Here is a 19486-nt window from a genome sequence, read left to right on the forward strand (position 1 = left end):
TTCCTCATCATTTGATTTTTCATAGGCTCCGCCCACCACGTGTCGTGGCCTCTGGTGATTGGACGCCAGCTGCCCGAAGCCTGAAAAAGCCGGCGTTGGAAAATAATGGAGAAAAGCAGCAGGTTGTGCTGAGCTGAAGGTTGTGTGCTGAGTTCATGGCCTGGTTTGACAAGTTTGGGAGGCTTTCTTTTCTGCTCCTGCTGCTCCAGTTTGTGAAGCTGGAGGATAACGGGGGCTGGTGAGACACTGGTTCATGTACTGTTTCTTTAATTACACGTACTGCTAAAAACACATTAGTATTTAATGCAGCTGTGAGATCATTACTGCCCCAATGTTATCTCCCTGTTGGCCAAATCCTTTGACTGCTAAGGTTAAGGTTAAGTTTAGGGTTGGGCTCGGTGTGTGTATGTGTATTTGTACTTGTCTCGCTATCCTTGTGAGGACCACGTGTCTTTACAGTAATAAGACAACATGACAAGTTTGCAAGAGTGAGAACATTTTGCTGGTCTTCGCTTTAGCATGTGCTGGTTCGTCCTAAAAATTGTATTTGTGGTGAAACCAGCATATGCTAAAGTGAGGTCCAGCAAAATGTCCTCACTTGTGCAAACCTGTCATGTTGTCCTGTTTTTGTGAGGACATGTGGTCCTCACAAGGATAGCAAGACAAACCCACACACACACACACACACACACACACACACACACACACACACACACACACACACAACAGAAAGATTTCCTTTTGGAGGCTGGGGTTAAGATTAGGGTTAGGCGTAGGTGTAGGTGTGATCTAACTTGACAAAAATCACTAGAAATCAATGGAAGTCCTCATAAGTCAAGTAAAACAAACGTGCACCAGGTTTATGCCACACTGTGGGGGCCAAAACCTGTTCATACACTAACAGTGTGGGGACCTTTCTTCCTTATGGATACCTCAAGCTGGTCCCCACAATGTAAACTGTTAGATTTTAAGGTTAGGGTAAGGTTAGGTTTAGAAACAAGATTGTGTGTGTATGTATGTGTGGTACTGTGTTCATGTGGCTGTAATAACACTGTCATTCTAGGGGACTGGATTCTAGTCTTAGTGATGAAGGCGACTGCAGCGTTGATGTCCGGGATGTGAATTCCATCACGTACACTGAGTTTATACACAAGTGAGTCTCTACCCTCACACACAAATATACATTCTAAAGCAGGCTATTTGTCTGTCTACAGTGAGGTTAAGCAGGTACTCTGATGCTTATTTGCTATTTAATATACTTCCAGTTCATGTATCCACTTTAAACTTTACATACATAATGTCTTTTGAGTTTGTACTTATAAATATGAATATAAATTATACAATCATAAGCATAAACAAAGATGTTTATAAATGAAACAATAGGTAAAAAGTACACCATAAATACAATACAATACATTAGTATTATCAGGGTTGGCAGTCACAGCTTTGAAATTCTCTGTGTAACTGTTCTTCCTGCTGCTTTCAGGTTGTCCTGCAATTCTTTTCAAGTGACTGCTGGCTTGTCTCTTACCTTCCTTATCATTGGTCTGAAAGCACGTTGTGAAATATGCCTTGGAGCACATGCAGAATGATCATTAGTTGTGGTTCCGTTAGCTTTCTGCTCCAATATTATCGGACCAGTTGTACTGACAGGGATGTTTAAGGTCTTTGCTATGGCTGTGTTGTTTAATAATGTCCCTGCTGTCTGTACTTTATATAAAGTATCTCAATACAATTCCGCTTTTAAAGCTTATGCTTGTTTATGCTTATGAATACATGCCTTTTGGTTCATATTTATAAGTCCAGACATTATGTGTGTAACTGTGAAGTGGATAAATGTGCTGGAAGTATAATCTCTGTATAATGTCTGAATGCTTGTTTCCCCTGACTTCACAGGTTTTTTCATAGAGTAATGATTGAGTTCAAATGATTGTTTTACTAAAGCCGCCCCTTTATGACATTTCATGTTATTTCAAGGTGCTTGAACTCAGTGTTATTTCCAGAATCATGGGCTGTGTGTTTGTTTTCTTTTGATAGATATGCCTACAATAAACCTGTAATACTGAGAGGAGTCACCGACAACACGGTAAGACATTAAATACACTAACAAATCTTACAGTTGAGATATATTGCATCTCATATAATGAAATAAACAATAAACTGTGTAAAAACAGGCTGATGCACCATGAATAGAGATGGCAGTACATATCAGGATCGGGCTGATATCAGCATAAAATGTTAGATCGGATTTCCTGAAACGAAACTATCCTCAAATACTTCTCTCACACTGTGTGATGTTATGTTAACTGTTTATTTCTTCCTGTGGGGTAGTAGAGTGATTGAGTAATTTTAGCATGATAGCCTACTTTTAGAAGATTATCTTAAGTGTAGTGCTTCAATTAAAAATCAGTTTTTAAATTAAAAATATCAGATCGTTATCAGCATCGGCCAAGAAGTTTGAATATCGTTGTCAGTATCAGAAAAGAAAAAGTGGCATCGTATCGTCTCTAATCATGATGCATCTAAGGGTGTTGATAGGGTTGCAGCGATTTGGAATTTTTGGTAATACTACTTAATAATAACTAATAATAATAGGTTAAAAAGTGTCATTTTTTGAGACCAAAATAAAATTAATTTTCTTTTTTTTTTTGTATAATCTAAAAATCCCAAAAATATTTACAAGAATATTTAAAAATATTGATTTTGTTCTCTGTATTGCTCTACTGCGTAAATTGTGGCAAAAAAAATCGAATTGAATCAAATTACAGTGAAATTTCAGATTTCATGATTCATTAATTTGGTTCCTAAAGAATCATAATTAAACCGTGTCATTGTGCCATCCAGAAAATTACACGTCTGTGATTGGTGGGATTTTTCAGTGCTGTGCTGTGATTGGTGCTTTCAGAAATTCCGCTTCCTGTGTTCCAAGGTCAGTCTGCTAAGGGAATACAGAGATAAAATAGTCCGACTGAGTACCGCCAACACACACTCCTACAGGAAAGGTACACACACCTAATATATGCACAAAAACGTGAACATATTTAAGTAAAGTATGCAGTACACAAACTGACTGTTCTTCTTGTGCAGTGGATGTGCGGTTTGAAGAGTTTGTGAAGTTCCTGTTGACCCCTCAGTCTGAAGATACACTGGGCAGTGGTTAGTACCTCACACTAACTCTCACTGTGTTTCAACCTAATTTTTCTGCTGTTACTACTACAATTTTTCCAATTTTCCAAAATGTTCAATGTCTACAATAGATTATTCATAACTGTTATAAACTGTTCAGTGACTACTATGAATTACTCAGTAACTGCTATAAATCTTTCAGTATTTACAATAAATTATTCAGTAACTACTATAAATGATTCAGTAGCTACTATAAATGATTCAGTAGCTACTATGAATTGTTCGATAACTACTATACATAATTCAGTTATTACTATAAATAATTCAGTAACTAGTAGGAATTTTTAAGTCATTACAATGAATTATTCAGTAACTACGAGAAAATTAATGTATAAGGTCATATGGTCATTAAAGTGAGGAATTGAAGTGTGGACACTCATACAGGCACACTTCTAAAATCCCAAGACCTTTCTATATTCTCCACATCCCCTTAAAGTGGCCAGGGCTATAAAGTAGGGTCACTAGTCTTATTCAAATGGACTAGTGTGGCTGCAGGTTTTTATTCCAAACAAGCTGTATCACACCTGATTCGGCTTCAGCTCAGTCAGTTAAGTCTAGGTATGAGATGTGCTTCTGCTTGGTTGGAACAAAAACCTGCAGCTACACTGGCCCATTGTGGATAAACTTGGTGACCCTTGCTCTAAAAATGGCTTGTGACCTTGCATTAGACCTGTGCTGTTTACCTTATGACTGTGTGTTTCAGATACGCTGTATTTCTTTGGTGATAATAACTTCACCGAGTGGCACTCTCTGTTTGAGGAGTATAAAGCTCCACCTTACGGTTTACCACACACCAGCCCAGCGTACAGCTTTGGAATTGCAGGTACGTAATCTTCATGCACACACGTACAGCAGTGCACACACAGGCACTGCTGGTGTTTCTACATAGATAAAAGCTGCAGTCTGGAACTAACTGAAGGGTGCAGTTGTAGCTCTGTGCTCTAGTAGGCTATGTTAGTGTGAACTATTAATGACTAATTACTACTAACTAGTATGGACTGATACAATTCTTATTTACTTTTTCTACTCACCTTTCTCTCTTTCTTACTCTCTTTTTCCATCCTTTATCTTTCTCTCTCTTTCTTACTTCCTTTCTTCTCTCTTTCTCTTATTCCCCGTATCCTCACTTTGCTCTCTTAATCTCTCCTTCTTCTTTCTCTCTTTCTTTCCCCTCCCCTCCTCAGGTGCAGGTACTGGAGTACCGTTTCATTGGCATGGTCCAGGATACTCAGAAGTCATCTATGGTAGAAAGGTATGTGTGGGTGGGTGGGTGTGTCTGTAATGATCAGTCAAGAGAAAAAAGTGTCTTTTTGCCATGTTATTAAAGCTGCACTACATACGTTTTGGGGATTTGGAGACCTCTCTGGTGGAGATGTGTGATTGCATGCAATATGCAGAAGAATATTTGGTAACGTTGGTTGTGTTTTGGAACATTTCTTGAGAGGTTGGAAGAGTATTAATAAATAACTCAGTCAAATCTTAGTGAAGGATGTGTCTTCCGAGGATGTAAACGAATAATATACTATTGGAATCATATCTTCATCAGTATGATGTTGCCTCTGCATTTGAAACCTAAACATCAAGCCAGACCTTTTGTGCATGTGACAGTAATATATAAAGGTCCAAAATACTACTGACTAGCAGCAGCACAACATATTTTAGTGTGTTTGTTTTCTTGTTATTACTTACTTATTCTTATTAACTTATTATTAAGCGCATGTCTGTTCCAGCGATGGTTCCTGTATCCTCCTGATCAGTCTCCTGAGTTCCACCCCAATCACACCACACTGTCTTGGGTCCAACACTCCTACCCCAACCTAGAGATACACAACAAACCTCTGGAGTGTACCATTCGACCAGGAGAGGTGATGACACACATACACACCACCAGGGTTTGGAGAGTTACTTTAAAAATGTATTCAGTTAAAACATGAGATCTGTAATCTAATCTGAAGGATTGCTATTTGGAGTAACGTAATCTGATCCCTTTCCGATACTTCTGGATTATTTGTCTTTGTAAATGTCCTGTAATGACGTAAAAACAAGAAAAATGCAGAAATTTCAGCAGGACAACTTTAATATAAAACAAGGTAAACAGAAATGCACAGACACAATATACGTGAGATATAACTGTCTGTGCTTTATGTGTGATGTGTGCTCATGTCATTATATATTTTGGTGATGTTAATGAGGTGTTCAAGTAGAAAATGCATAGTTTGGGAAGAAAGCTTGGCTCAGCTTGGTTCATTTTCTGTAATATAGGGCATAGGAAACATCATATTGCACTCCTTTATGGATTACCTCTGCCATATTGGCAGGGTTTGTTATTTGTTTACATGTTACATATACTCACATACACAGTGATACAGGCTTGGCATGCTTCTTAAAATCTGTATGAAACAGTTATTGGCATATTTCACTATGTTTTTGGCATATTTCTCTAAGTTATTGGCATATTCCCCAATAGCAAACACTGTTTTAAACCGCACAGAAATCCATATTAGATCAGACTTGGCTTGAAGTTTGCACTGAAAGGGGAGTCAAGCTAAAGTCTTTAAGAGAAATTCTAAAACGGATAGTTCTGGTCCTAAAAACTGACTGGCTAAGCCGTGTTCAAAGCCGTTGTAATATCCATGACATACGCACACCTATGACCGCCTCACAACAACTGAATTGTGTATCACTGTGCCACGGCACAAAAAACCCTTGTGCTGTTAATGGAATAATCTTAGACTCTAATGCTGCTCGCATCGAGCACCAAGTGTACTGATGAAGTAAGAAGCCATTTTATGTTTAAACTGAGGGGGCTGGTGACTTACATTCTTAACTAGAACTACGCTGGTCAGCTAGCTAACACGCTAAAAGATAGCCAACAGCCTAAAAAACTCCATCATTAATATCACTGGCTTGAATTAAAGTACTTATGGTATGATTAACTGTAAAACGCCAGTGTTAATGTCTAAAAAATGTCAATGACTTACACGCTTTAAATGTTTGTGTTTCAGTTAGAAGTAGCATCAAACCCAGGCTGAATCCCAAACAGCTTCGTACTCCCTAAATAGTATGTTAGCTATGAAAGTTTAAATCTAGCCTCATGGTAAAATTGCAGTAACGCACAGCCTCTTGTGGCTTATTGCTTTATCATCTGACACCTTAGCTAACACTCCTAGCTTCGTTGCAGCATAACTTACTTCACCTTGTTACTTTTAGCTGGAAAACAGCAAATTCGTCAAGAGTTTAGTTACCTAATGCCAAATGTGATAAATCCACTAAATGATATTGAAAATGTAATTCCACTAGATCTATACGCTTGGAGTATAAAATGAGTTTGAGCTTGTTTTTGGGCACTCTCACTGTAAAACTAGAGCTGCGTCCGAATAGTTCTGTGAAACTTCATTTTCTTGATTTTGTATGATCTTTGATCTGGTAGTCATGTAGATCCACATGCTAGTCAGCTCTGCAGATGTCTTTAGTGAGTCCAAGGGATAAAGATGAGGCAAAATCAAGGAAAGCAGGTAGGAAGGGAAGATTCAACTATTCAGAACCAGCCTGAATAACCCCTGCCACAATGGTGGATCACCCATTGGACAGACCTACATCACCCCTAGTAAAGAGCAGGGAAAGAAACTGTGGATGAAAAGTGATTGGTCCATCAATTTTAAGTTAACATTACTGCCACAGTAAACATGTTTTTCCTGAGATGTTTTTTCCCCGTTCATGAGAGTTTCTCCGACTATATCTGATTTTTTGCTGAAATTTTACATCAAATACCTGAAACAGAGCTGAGACACGCACTTCAAAGGTGCGGGACTTTGACTAATTGTCACTGCCTGTTGTGTATTTGTGTGTTTATGTACTGCAGGTGCTGTATTTTCCAGATCGCTGGTGGCACGCTACTCTTAACCTGGACACAAGTGTTTTCATCTCTACCTTTCTGGGCTGAACTCTGAACTCTACCCCAAACTGACAAATTACACATACACAACTGCTGGCATCTTTCCAAGACCAATCGGAATTCCTCATTCGCTGACATCACACAAAAAGGACCAATAACATCTTCACATTCATGGGCATTATTACAAAAGGACCAATCAGATAAACCAAGTGACCTGATGGACCAATCAAGGGTGAGAAATTAAATGAAGCCATTGCTTTATCATGCAAGACAGACATATTCTGGTACACTTAATCTGCATTTCATACCTAAAGAGCATTGGTGAATCTACATGGCTGCAGTAAAATGGGGAAAAAAATATCTTGGCATGTAAAAAACATCTTGAATACATATATGATATGTGATATTTCTCACTGTAAGATTGTTATCCTGTTGTATTATCATGCAACATATTTATAGACATTTTTACTGGTTTTAAAACTGCTTGAACATTAAAGGGGAATTTTAAAGATTTTTCAAAATGTCTGCATAATTAAATGATTAAGATGTAAACAAAGTCATGAAAACCAGAGTGGTTTCATGTGAAATGCTCAGTTCTAGAGAAACCTACCAAGTTACAATTTTCACAACGGTTATAGGAACCAGACATCTGAAGAGTTTAATGTTAAGCTATCTCACAGAACGTTATTACCTGAAATTTTTGAAATTTCTATCCTAAGTTATTTTTAAAATCTATTTAGAGTGGAGAAGTACATAAAGGGTGTTGTAAGGCAAAACAGCACCCAAAGAAAACATGTTTTCGGATTTACTGCTACTTTACCATCAATATTACCTATAATATGAAAATGCCTGTTTCCCTTCACATAATGTGTTAATTTCATGAGGAATGGACCAAAAGAAATGACCCAGAATTACTTGAGAAAATGTCTGGTTCCACTGACATTAAAAATGAAGTGTTCTTTTCTTTCTCTTTCATTTTGGAAATACGAGGTTTCGTTCTGATAGCAGCGCTATAAAAACTCAGAATACATGTATAGGTTCCCATGTCGCTTTGACCATCACTGTAAAGACATTTGAGTTGGTATTTCACATTCACATGAATGACTTTGTTTACGTCTCAGTGATTGAATTGTGCAGACATTTTCTTTAAAAGCATACCTTTCTGCACTGGCAGATAATTAATTTGACTTTGTTACTTAAAAATTAAAATGTGGGGAAATTAGTTGAAACGTCCTCTATAAATCTTACAAGACTCATCATGAGAAATATTTTGTGTCATTATTTTATTGGTTGATATTTTAACTGCAGAAAAAACTAATCACAGACAGAACAACACAATCTCAGGGGTTTTACCTCAGGCTATTGTTACACTTGTCTTTGTTTTGGCTTGAAGCACTTGTTCTCACATTTGCGGCTTTAAGGTTTGTCACATTTTGATAGATTATCAGTTGTAAAAATTTTAATAAACTTTTAAAACAAACGTGACTTCAGAGAAGTTTTTTCAGTACTATATGTGGTGTATGTGTGTCTTTGGTTTGACAGACAAATAAAAGACCACATGTGAGCAGCAGTGTTTCCTTTTATTAGACTTGTAATGCCTCTGGATCAGAGCACATACTGTTGCTCAGTTATTGAGAAGATAACAGTACAATTCTGCCCTGTTTACAAAGGCAAGCTGTGAGTGTATATCAGTAAAGTAAGTAGAAGCCTCTGGTCATCCTCAGTGCTGTCTGGCTCTGAAGCCTTTTTGAATTAATAAAACAAAGAAAAAGGAATCATGAAAACATTAAAACAGGAAAGATCAGATAATATATAGAAAGAACACTACTATGTTTGATTAAAAGAATATAGTAAACAGTGGAAGTTGAGATGAATGCAGATTTGAAATGGATGAACCCTCAAAACATTCCCTTTATTTGTGACATTCACATTTTTATGCTGTTTTAATGCTATTGATCCAGATCCTGAGCTTCTCCACTCATATTAGACAACACCACTCGTGGCAATGTGCGTCTGTGTGCATGTGTGCATTTTGCATTCACAAATGTTCAGATGACATCATACAAGAAATGCTTCTGTAATTATCCACCTGCAGAGCGTTCTCTGGATGATGTCATTTCTTCCAGACCAGCTGACCAGCAATGTAGGTTTCTCTGACTGTCAGCGTGTCATCCAGTACGATAAAATCTGCATAAACACAAACATTAAATTGTAAATAAAAATCGGATTTCGTTTTTTGATCACTGAAGACATGTTTGGAGTCTGAAGTGGTGGAGAATACGGCAAAAACATAATATTTCAAGAAATTTTCAAGATGTCATAGTATTTACTTTTTCCTGACATTTGATATTATGTCAGAAACTGTGAGTACAGTTAGTAGTGTTGAAGATCATTTTTCAAACTGCTTTTATACAACTTCTTGTTGCAGGCATGAAACTCAGAATGACTGTATATTTACAAAAATGAAGTTGATAAGGTAAAACTTTTGCTTTGGTTTAAAAACTGGTCAAAGAGGATTTACGAATTACTTCTTTCTGTTTTTATTTGCATTTCTCATACGTTTTGCAGAATTAGATTTTTGGCCAAACTGTTGCTTTAAACCAGTTATTATAATCAGAGAACACAGTACAAACAGACAATGATAACCCTTCCAGCCACAAAATGCACAAAAAGTAATTAAAACTGAATTATTACACAAATAGCTCAAACAGTAGCATGATGGCTAAAAGAAACACACGCTCATCCACAGCAGCCTGTTGTACCTGCGTCTGATCCGTAATCCAAAGTTCCCTTCTGGTGGCTGATTCCCAGCAGCTGTGCAGGATGCAGAGAGGCCGCTTCTAATGCAGCCTCAACACTACAGCCTTCATGCGCACACACACACAAAAGATTTTCTATGATGTATAGTATCTGTATGATCTATGTATCTGTATAGAATGACATAAATGTAAACATGCTCTCTCCCACACACTCACAAATACTCACCTGAAGCCTGTTTGAAATGTCTTACACACATGTCCATAGTTGCAATGCTGCCACTCAGAGTGGTGGTTCCTAAAGGCATGATAAGGGAAACTTTATTTGTATTGTTCTCAACTTTTATCATGGCCTGTGATGGACTGGCGACCTGTCCAGGGTGTTTCCTGCCTTCCGCCCAATGACTGCTGGGATAGGCTCCAGCACCCTCCACGATCTCTTTTTATCTTTTTGGTTCTTTACTATGCATTTCAGTTTTTATCTGCTCTGTGTATGTTAAGCCTTTAAAAGTTAACATTTATGTAGCCATTACAGTATTACTTGATGCCTCACTCATCCTGTCCACAGCACAAGTTAATCGAGCAATGCATGTCGTTTTCCATTCTGTAATAATATTTATCCCTTGGATCCCAAATGAATCTGAGCTCTGTGTAAAACCACGAAGCATCAAGAGAGGAGAACATACATTTGGCTACATAAACCACTGTAACAGCAGGCTAGCAAAGAATAAATGATGGCACCTGCAGCCTTTTAAACTACGATGGCGTTTTAGGGCCACTGTTAACAAAAATAAAAATAGTAGACTTTGAGAATAAAGTTGTAATATTTCAAGATAAAAAGTTGTAATATTTTGTGAATAAATTTGTAACATTTAGAGAAAAAGTCATATTATTTCGATAATAAAATCATGGAATTATGACATTAAAGTGACATTAATACCAGGTAAGGTCACAATATTATAGCCAAAGGGTTTGCAAAAAGAAGGCAGCTACCTCCTCGTGTTAAAAAGAGGGATGTTGAGAAGTTGGTGGAGTTATACTTTTATCTCGATTTCACCCGGAAAGCAATACTGAACACTCTCCTGGCATATCTGCACCAACCTGTTATTAGTATAAGAAACGGCTGAAACGGCTGTGCAGGAAACTGTGTTTATATAGAATTAAGAACCAGACGAACTCGGAGAAAACTGTCTGTTTTGTTGAAGGAGAACCGCAGACAGGGTCGTCTACACAGCTATCAGTGGGTACATCTCCATGCCATTCAAAGAGGGCATGTAGTTTCACAGACAATGAGAATGATGATCAAAATGATCGATCCACAAGGAGACAAGGAGTGTATGGAACTCTGGCACCAATACAGCAACCGAGACCCCAGCGCATTATGGCAGTCCCCCTATAGTTAGCCCACTTTATCCTCAAAATATTGTGAGTTTATTCTCCAAGTCTACTATTTTCATTTTTATTAACAGTGGCCCTAAAATGCTGTTGTATTAAACAGCTGTTACCGTTAGCTGGCTAGTTAACGCAGCTAGTTACAGAAACTAGCTCTGAGAAAGGCTGGTTTGCAGTCATGCCTCAAAAAACTGACAAAATGAAAAACTACCAGCATTTAAAAAAGTCAATCAGGAGAATCTACTTTTCAACCGTCAAATGGCCATCTTCAGTTTTATTTTCTTATCCATTGAAATTAAACGCTTGACATTATGTCATTGAGTTGGACGACTAATTACATTATAAAACATATGCAATTTAGTTCCATGTATGTTTCAAACAACTAAAGTTGCATTAAAATTTCATAATGTAAAGCCAGACTTAAGAGTTAGTAGCGGTATCAGCATTCATTACTGGCAAATAACTGAGGATCAGGTATCAATGTCGGAAGGGAAAAAGTGGTATCAGTGCATTCCTACTACAATTTATGTCTGTAACAAACCTGCAACATATGCATGGAGTCCTTCTATGTGAATCTCTTGCTGTCCAAGTGTGTGTCGGCCTGCAGGTAAACCCATTGCTGTAACAGCATCTGTGACCAACACCAAGCCTGTAATACACACGCACACAGTTAGTAAAGAAAAGCTGATCAGTGACAACTGTATAGATTTATCTAGAGCATAAATGGGAGGAAATGTAATATGATATTATAGAAGTATTCATTTAACATCTTTTATGTGTTTTTTATACGTGTGTGCTTGCAAGGTGATGCACAATGCTGTGGTGTGTTTGTTTCGATTTTGTTTAATATTTTGTTTAAGGTACTTTTTAACCTGTGCTGCATGTTTTTTTTTTTTAGTGGTCCTTATTCCTCAACTCAGAGTCCACTGTCTATACAGACTCTATAAAAATACACATGCCTGTTTTACCTATTAATTACCTACTAATACCTAATAAATTCATGTGTGCCACCTTGTGGTGACAGATGTATCTGTGTCACTCCAATGTTTCTGTTTTCTGTACCATTTTTCATTGTTTGTGCACACCTGCTGGATGTGACCTGTGTGCTATCCTCAGGGCTGCAGGGTGTGTGTGTATTCCGTCAGCGATCATGCCGTAATATACAGTGCGTCCTGCAGGCACACGGTCACTCGTCAGCAACCCCACAATGCCTGGGTCGCGGTGATGGAACTACAAGAAACAAAAAGCAATGTACATTTGTGTGTGTATGAACGTGTGTATGTATGTTTTCCATTTGTGCCTATATATCAAATTATGGCCTACTGTGTCATTTGTTTGTGTTTTTTAACAAATAATTACTTACAGCCCAAATAAACAGTAGTGTTTACACATTATTTACATGCATAGGCTACACTTGGACCTATCCTTATGTATACTGACAAACACCCAAGTATATTTTTCCACTTTGCACAAGATGAGGCACCATATCAGCTGTTGAGTTTATAAACATATAAAATTATAAATCTTTTTTTATACCAAACCACACATGCCATATTTGAATACCCAATTAAGTAAAAGGACTACTGAAATGAGCTTGGAAATTCATATACTGGAACGCCATCAGCAGTGGGAAAAAGAATATGGTAACACTTTATTGGAAGTGGTCCTTTGTAGATGATTAATAAACTCTTAACAGATTATCAGTAACACATTAACAACATATCAGTGAAGTAGCAGTAGTGAAGCATCTGAATACATTGAAGTAAATATCTTGTAGGTGTTCTGTTGATACATTACTTACATTAAGTAGATGTATTACTGATATGTTACTTGCATTACGCAAAGCCTAACCCTGCCCAACCTTACCCAAAACCTAACTCTCACCCCAGCCCTAATCCTAACCCTAACCTTAACCTCAAGGCACAACCTAATCCTAACCCTCATATGTTTTTGACATGTTACTGAGAGACCACTGAGTGTTTGTTTCATTTAAATAGGACCACTCAAAATAAAGTGTCACCAAGAACAGCTTTACATCTCATTTTCTCAGACGCTAAAGACTTTTGCACAGTATTATATGTATGTATGAGATGGATACTTGAATGCATGAATAGATTAGTGCATTTATGTGTGTGTTCCTCACAGGCAGCATGGCGTTGAACAGGTGTGTGATGAATGAAGCTCCGTTCACAACAGCCTCCTCAGCCTGAGAGAGATTAGCCATAGAGTGACCTACAACAACGACACACACTCATAATAATTAATTCATTCATCATTACTTCATCAGTAAATGATCAACTGCAGAACTCTTTGTAGAAATCTATATCTGACCTATCCTGTGTTACAGTTACAGGAAAAACTGTAATTGTATTTTTTTTGCTATAGCATCTCTTTAAGCATGACATTATGTGTGTATGGTATGTGTGTATGTGTTCGGTTTACTTACCCAATGACACCGTAATGCCCCTTCCCACCAGCTCACGGATTGCTGGCCCGCTATTGGTCAGTTCTGGTGCCACCGTAACCAGCACAACATTATCTAGCGTCCCATACACCTCAGTGAGATCGGCCACACCCCCTTTTTTAAATGGCCGGATGAACTTAGGAGGGTGAGCGCCCCTTTTCTCCTCATTTATAAACGGACCTTCCAGATGAAGACCTGAGAGAAGGAGAGAGAATAATAAAAATAATGATAAATAAATAATAAGCCGTTCTATATATATGTTCTACTCAGCATCTCACAAAAATTATTAATATTGTAGGCTTATAAAAATTAGCAACAACCTCATAAAAACACTATGTTTGAAAAATCATGCCTGAAAATGCCCCGTTAATGCTCATAGCAAAATAATGGGTATAGAAAGCACAATATCACTTAATCTTGTGTGATACTGATATCTATTTTGAAGCCCTGAGTAACAGCCGATACAAGACCATAGATTTAGAAGACTGGACCAGATTCATTCTCTGATATCCATCATTTTCTGCAGACATCAGTCTGACACCCATCACTAACAATATGCAATACTGCTCCCGCTACTTTATAGGGTTAAAATTACAACTGGAAATAATATAATCTTATCCTGACCTTCCAGAAAGGTGCCTTCACCTGCAGTCATTGTTGATGTATGTTTGTTGTGTTGGCTCTTTAAAAGTGGTATTTTTACCTTCATCTGAAGAAGGCCATGTAGGCCAAAGATTTCAATGAATTAAGCAAATACAGAGCTTTTGTGAGGAGTAAAAGTCGTGCTTTTTGCTACTCTCTGATTCATATTTTTTGAAGGCAGCACCTCAACTCGAGCTGTTTGAGCCCAACCTTTTTTTTTTACTCACCTAGAATACCAGCCCCTTCAGCTCCTCCATCCTTCACCCTGACCTCTGGAATGACCTACAGAGAACATGCACAGTTACACCAGCTACTTACCTCTGTCTACGTGTGTGTAAAGTAATGTGTCCATGTCTGTCCTTTAGATAGTGTCTTGCAATATGACAGCGTGCCTTTTTATTTATTTGCAAATATTTATACACTCATCGTCCACTTTACTACACACTCTTAACTTGTACTTCCATTCCTGGTTTCACTTCATGTACAACAGTTGAAACGTAATGTGTCCTGAAGTGTACAGTATCACATAAACCTCTCTATATTTAATTATACTAACTATAATGCAGCTTGTGCTAATTAAGATGAACTAATCCAGAGGAGGTGATAGACTGTACCTGTCGATAAATTTCTGGAGGGGACGTCACGAGGGTGGGACAAAAGGAAGTGACTCCATGTTCCAGAATCTTTTTGGCCACCAAAGACAAGCCCCCATTGATGTCACTGGAGGCCTGGGAGAAGTCGATGCCGTATCCACCTATGAGGGTTCAGCAAAGAGCTTTACTATGCATTCCATGAAAAACTTTTATGAACTGCACATTTTTTCAGTTTTTAATTGACAATTTTATTAAATAAGCATTCTTTAAAAACTTTTTTAATGACGCTTTTTAAAACATTTTCTGTTTTGTTTTTTTTTGATAAACTTAAAGCCCCAGGGAATCTAAATGCATGTTTTTCTTCTAAGTAGGTTATTCTTGCTCTTGTGGGCGCACAATATACATGTAAAAATGTACAAAGGCAGTCCGACTCTTGGGTAGTGCTTAGGTAAGCAATGTCCTCACCAATGACAAGTAAATGACATGGAATTGTTTTTTTTTTTTATTATTATTATTATGTGGCTATACTCACCCACACAGCTCAGCTCTGACAAAACTATTTGCTTGAGCTGGAGAAATGTAGCAAGCAGAAGCTAACAACCAAACAAAACCTAACCTAGCAAGCATAACTGAGCTATAAAGCTAGATTAACTGTCTGCTTATTGTTCGTCAGTTTGTCTTTTCATTTCATTCATCTAACCACGCCAGCATTCCTTGGATTCAGCGGTAAAATGATAAAAAACCTTAACTTCCTTCAGACAAAGCCATAAAAAAACATGGATATTGTTTTTGGTGAGTGATGGACCAGTGAGGTCCACCACCTGCATATGTAGAGCCTATTTCGCTCATTTCTCCTCACTCAAACTGCTGTGTTTAGCTCTGCATCAGTGACATAGCAGGTTGGGAGTATTTAACTATGGGATGTCAATCAAGTGCTCATCAAAATAAAATAGGACCACATCTATGCAATTTGCATATATGTATGATTAGTGGTCTTTAAGCTGTGTTTTATTACATTTCGTAGTTTATTCACTTACATTTTGCTGGTGTTTAGTATATAACACTAAATCTTAGCATCATAGAACAATCCTGTACATTTTACACTGTGTTCCCTGGGATTTTAAACTTGCATACCATGAAAAAAACCACTACTGAGTACTGCTGCATGCATGTAAAGTGTATGTGTCTCACCATTTATCTGAGCATCTATGAATCCGGGTGCAATGATTTTATTCCCACAGTCAACTTTATGGTCTGCAAAACCTTGTTCGTCAAAGAAGAGCTTCTCCGGGTTCAAAATTTTCCCCTCTCGAACCCACAAGTCCTCTCTATACAAATGTCACACATACACACTCAAACATGAGAACACACAAAAAATAATTCACATCCTTAAACATGAACTTACACACATAAAATGACAAACAGTAAAAAGAATGTGATGTTCAGAAACTGACGCACACCAATTTCTTCACAACTATCTGTGCAAGTGTGTGGGTGTGTGTACCTTTGCAGACGGTGGTCTCTGAGGATTCTGCAGTTGATGAACTGAGTGATTGGGGCATCTGACACACTCTTATTGGACGGCATCTCTCAATGTCCCATCTATGTCTATGTATCTAGCCACACCCTGTGAAAAACCACAATACACATTGTAGAAATAGAAATATCACTGCACCCCAAATTTCTTTTATCACTTACATCTAGAGTCAAAGAAATTTGAAAATCTGGAAGTTTACCGTTACATCTATCACAGTATGTGCTTTTGTATAATCATGCTAAAGCAACATTAAAGTTATAAAGTATATATCAATTTCCATACAGCATCAAAAACATGAGTCCGTGACAAAGCGCATGAAAGTGTACGCCCTCACTGTTATCTGAGCATCTCTTGTTTGCCATCTTTCATGGAATCCACTGTCAATGACACCTGGGTGCATCCTGTTAGAGAAAAGTGGGCGGGGCTTATGTTGAACACACACCAATGCTGAAACGACTGGGCAGTTTTCTGAAGTTAGTCACAAATCTAGGGGTTGTGATCTTTGGAGAGTGTTTGGTTAGAGGGTGGCGTGAGTGGCACTATAAATGTTCTATTTGAGAACTTTTATTTATCTGAGCCAAATCTTTACAGCTGGGGACTATATAATTAGACAGCTCCATAGAAACATTTTTAACACATGAAATATCAAGAATTGAATCAAATCGTAACTTCAGGATCAAAAATCACCTCAAAGATGAAAACGTGTGTATCGTTACACCCCTAAAACAGACTAAGGACCCTTTTCTTCATCTCTAACACTATTTCAGCCAATGGATCAGTGCATCAAAACTGCACAAGTTTTGATCCACTGACAAGCGTGAAGAGGCCACAGGAAGTCCAAGATTTAGAGACACTAACAGGAAATATTTGGCAGCAAAACCAGACCATCTAATCTGCTGTTAATAACTCAGTGTCTCAACAGTGCACATACACATAGTCACACACACACAGACACATACAGAGAGAAACAGACACTCCTATGAGTTGACTTTGACCTGCCAGGATCTGCTTAAGATCACACAGAGAGATAAACGTCCACTAATCAATCAGAGAAAGCAAGAAATTACACCATTAATCCCGCAATACGAAGAATTAATCAATAAAATCAACACGACAGTCTGACATCATATTAAACAATATAAACAACAGAGAGAGCAAGACAGACACGGGGGAGAGAGAGAGAGAGAGAGAGAGAGAGAGAGAGAGAGAGAGAGGGAGGGAGAGAGAGAGAGAGAGAGAGAGATTCAGAATGACTGCAAACTCAAACGAACACGAATTCAACCCAATTTAGTGTGTATGGTGCGGTGTGTCAGTGTGTATGTTGGGTGTGTATGTTTGTGAACACACTCACCGTTTCTCATTCTGCTCCACACACACACACACACACATACACACTCACACACACAGGTCTGCTCTCAGTTAGAGGAAGTGAATCAAACTTGTGTTCATCACGCGCCCGGTCAGCTGACGGAGGGGGCGGGGCTAAAGCACAGTCCGCTTTACTGAATGAAAATTAATTCAGTTATAAACAGTTATTGAAAACAACAAATATTTTATTTTTTATAAATAAAATAAAATTGATCAGCAATATAAATGATAAAACATTACAAAGCTCTTTGCAGATGAGAGTATGAAATGATAATGTAATGTATAAAATATATACACTCGCCGAGCACTTTATTAGGAACACTTGCAGTTATCTAATCAGCCAATCATGTGGCAGCAGTGCAGTAAAGTTTACATCAACCGTGAGAATGGGCAGAAAATGTGATCTCAGTGATTTTGACTGACATGATTGTTGGTGCCAGATGGGCTGGTTTGAGTATTTTTATGCACGATTCCAACAATGGCTGTGCATGACTGTGGCAAAACTGACATAGTCACACATATAAGGATAAAAACGTAAGTTTTTTTGCATTTACTGCATTAAGGTTTTTTCTCAGGCTGAACTCCGAGTTGATGCATGAGTCAGGTCAAAATGCAACTTAAGATCAAGTTCCCACCTGGGAGTAACGTTACTGTAGATCCCACTAGCGTAGTTAATGCATTTGCTGCTGCGGACATGATGTACTAGGCAAACTAACCACCTCTGAACAGCAAATAAAATGAAAAAAAGTTCTCCTTAATGTTGAAAAGAAGTGTTCCACATACAGTGCCATGAAAAAGCGTTCGCTGTGGACTTGATTTGGTCTGTTTTTGCGTTTTTGTCACACTTAATTGTTTAATCTTCAATGTTTAATTTAACGACAAAGATAACCTGAGAAGAAACTAAAATTCCAATAAAACATTCACAATCCTCCAAGAGCACAGGGACAACTCATCCAGGGAGCCACAAAAGAACCCAGATGTACTTCAAAAGAATTGCAAGCCTCGCTCACCTCAGATAAGGTCAGCGCTCATGATTCTGCCATTAGAAAGAGACTGGGCAAAAATTGAATCCATGGGAGAGTTGCAAAGTGAAAACCACCGGAATTCAAATGCTCATGTCACATTTGCCAGAAAACATCTTGATATTTTTTTACATGGGTGATATAGGCCTTTTAAAACTTTTTTTCCTTTAATAAATGAAATGATCATGTAAAAACTGTATGTTTTATTTCCTCACGTTCTCTTTACATTACATTTTGTATGAGGATGTGAAACCATTTATTGTGACAGATATGCAAAAATTCAGGAAGGCATTCAGGGGCAAATACTTTTTCACAGCTCTGTAGTCTAAGAAAATAAAGCTGACCGCTTCAGTTTTCTTTCGTATGTTGTTCTCAATTTGTCTACACATAAATAAACCTAAATAAAGCCTGTTCCACCTGCTGGCCAGTAAATAAATCACTTCACTGGTAGAGCTGAGTCAAATCATTCATAACAGAGTGACAGTATTGATTAGGTTGGTTTATTAATACCACTTTTAATCTGCAACGTGATTTAATTTGAGTAGCGTTTTGTATATTTATTTGAAATATCTGTTTATTGGGGAATCCCAATTCGGCCACACCCCTGAAAAGGGTTCCACTGCTATTATAA

The 19486-nt window shown here is 37.9% G+C and overlaps 2 protein-coding genes across 5 annotated transcripts; one reads left to right on the plus strand and one right to left on the minus strand.

Moving 5' to 3' along the window:
- The first annotated feature begins 45 nt into the window (after positions 1-45).
- Positions 46-8233, plus strand: jmjd8 (jumonji domain containing 8). The gene is made up of 9 exons (XM_036566101.1): positions 46-238; positions 1064-1153; positions 2038-2086; positions 2906-3002; positions 3088-3156; positions 3890-4009; positions 4371-4438; positions 4917-5051; positions 7049-8233. The coding sequence occupies exons 1-9, from the start codon at positions 156-158 to the stop codon at positions 7127-7129; spliced, it is 792 nt and encodes a 263-aa protein (XP_036421994.1). The 5' UTR covers positions 46-155; the 3' UTR covers positions 7130-8233.
- Positions 8234-8642: 409 nt separating this feature from the next.
- On the minus strand, positions 8643-17920 carry amdhd2 (amidohydrolase domain containing 2). Of its 4 annotated transcripts, none has more exons than XM_036566098.1 (13): positions 17817-17920; positions 16433-16555; positions 16120-16256; positions 14950-15089; positions 14563-14617; positions 13676-13888; positions 13373-13461; positions 12315-12459; positions 11771-11878; positions 10067-10135; positions 9844-9945; positions 9171-9268; positions 8643-8824 (listed from the first exon to the last, which is right to left on the minus strand). In XM_036566098.1, exons 2-12 carry the CDS (start codon positions 16513-16515, stop codon positions 9195-9197), a joined length of 1215 nt encoding a protein of 404 aa, XP_036421991.1. In that variant the 5' UTR covers positions 16516-16555; positions 17817-17920; the 3' UTR covers positions 8643-8824; positions 9171-9194. The 4 variants fall into 4 exon arrangements, with proteins under 4 accessions (XP_036421991.1, XP_036421992.1, XP_036421993.1 ...); XM_036566099.1 differs by adding an exon at positions 16800-16866 and having other exon boundaries at positions 8643-9268; positions 17817-17880; XM_036566100.1 differs by lacking the exon at positions 17817-17920 and adding exons at positions 16800-16866; positions 17533-17568 and having other exon boundaries at positions 8643-9268.
- Between the last annotated feature and the right edge of the window lie 1566 nt (positions 17921-19486).

This window comes from Colossoma macropomum, unplaced genomic scaffold (genome assembly GCF_904425465.1).
Source record: "Colossoma macropomum unplaced genomic scaffold, Colossoma_macropomum, whole genome shotgun sequence".
NCBI classification, from domain to species: Eukaryota; Metazoa; Chordata; class Actinopteri; order Characiformes; family Serrasalmidae; genus Colossoma; species Colossoma macropomum.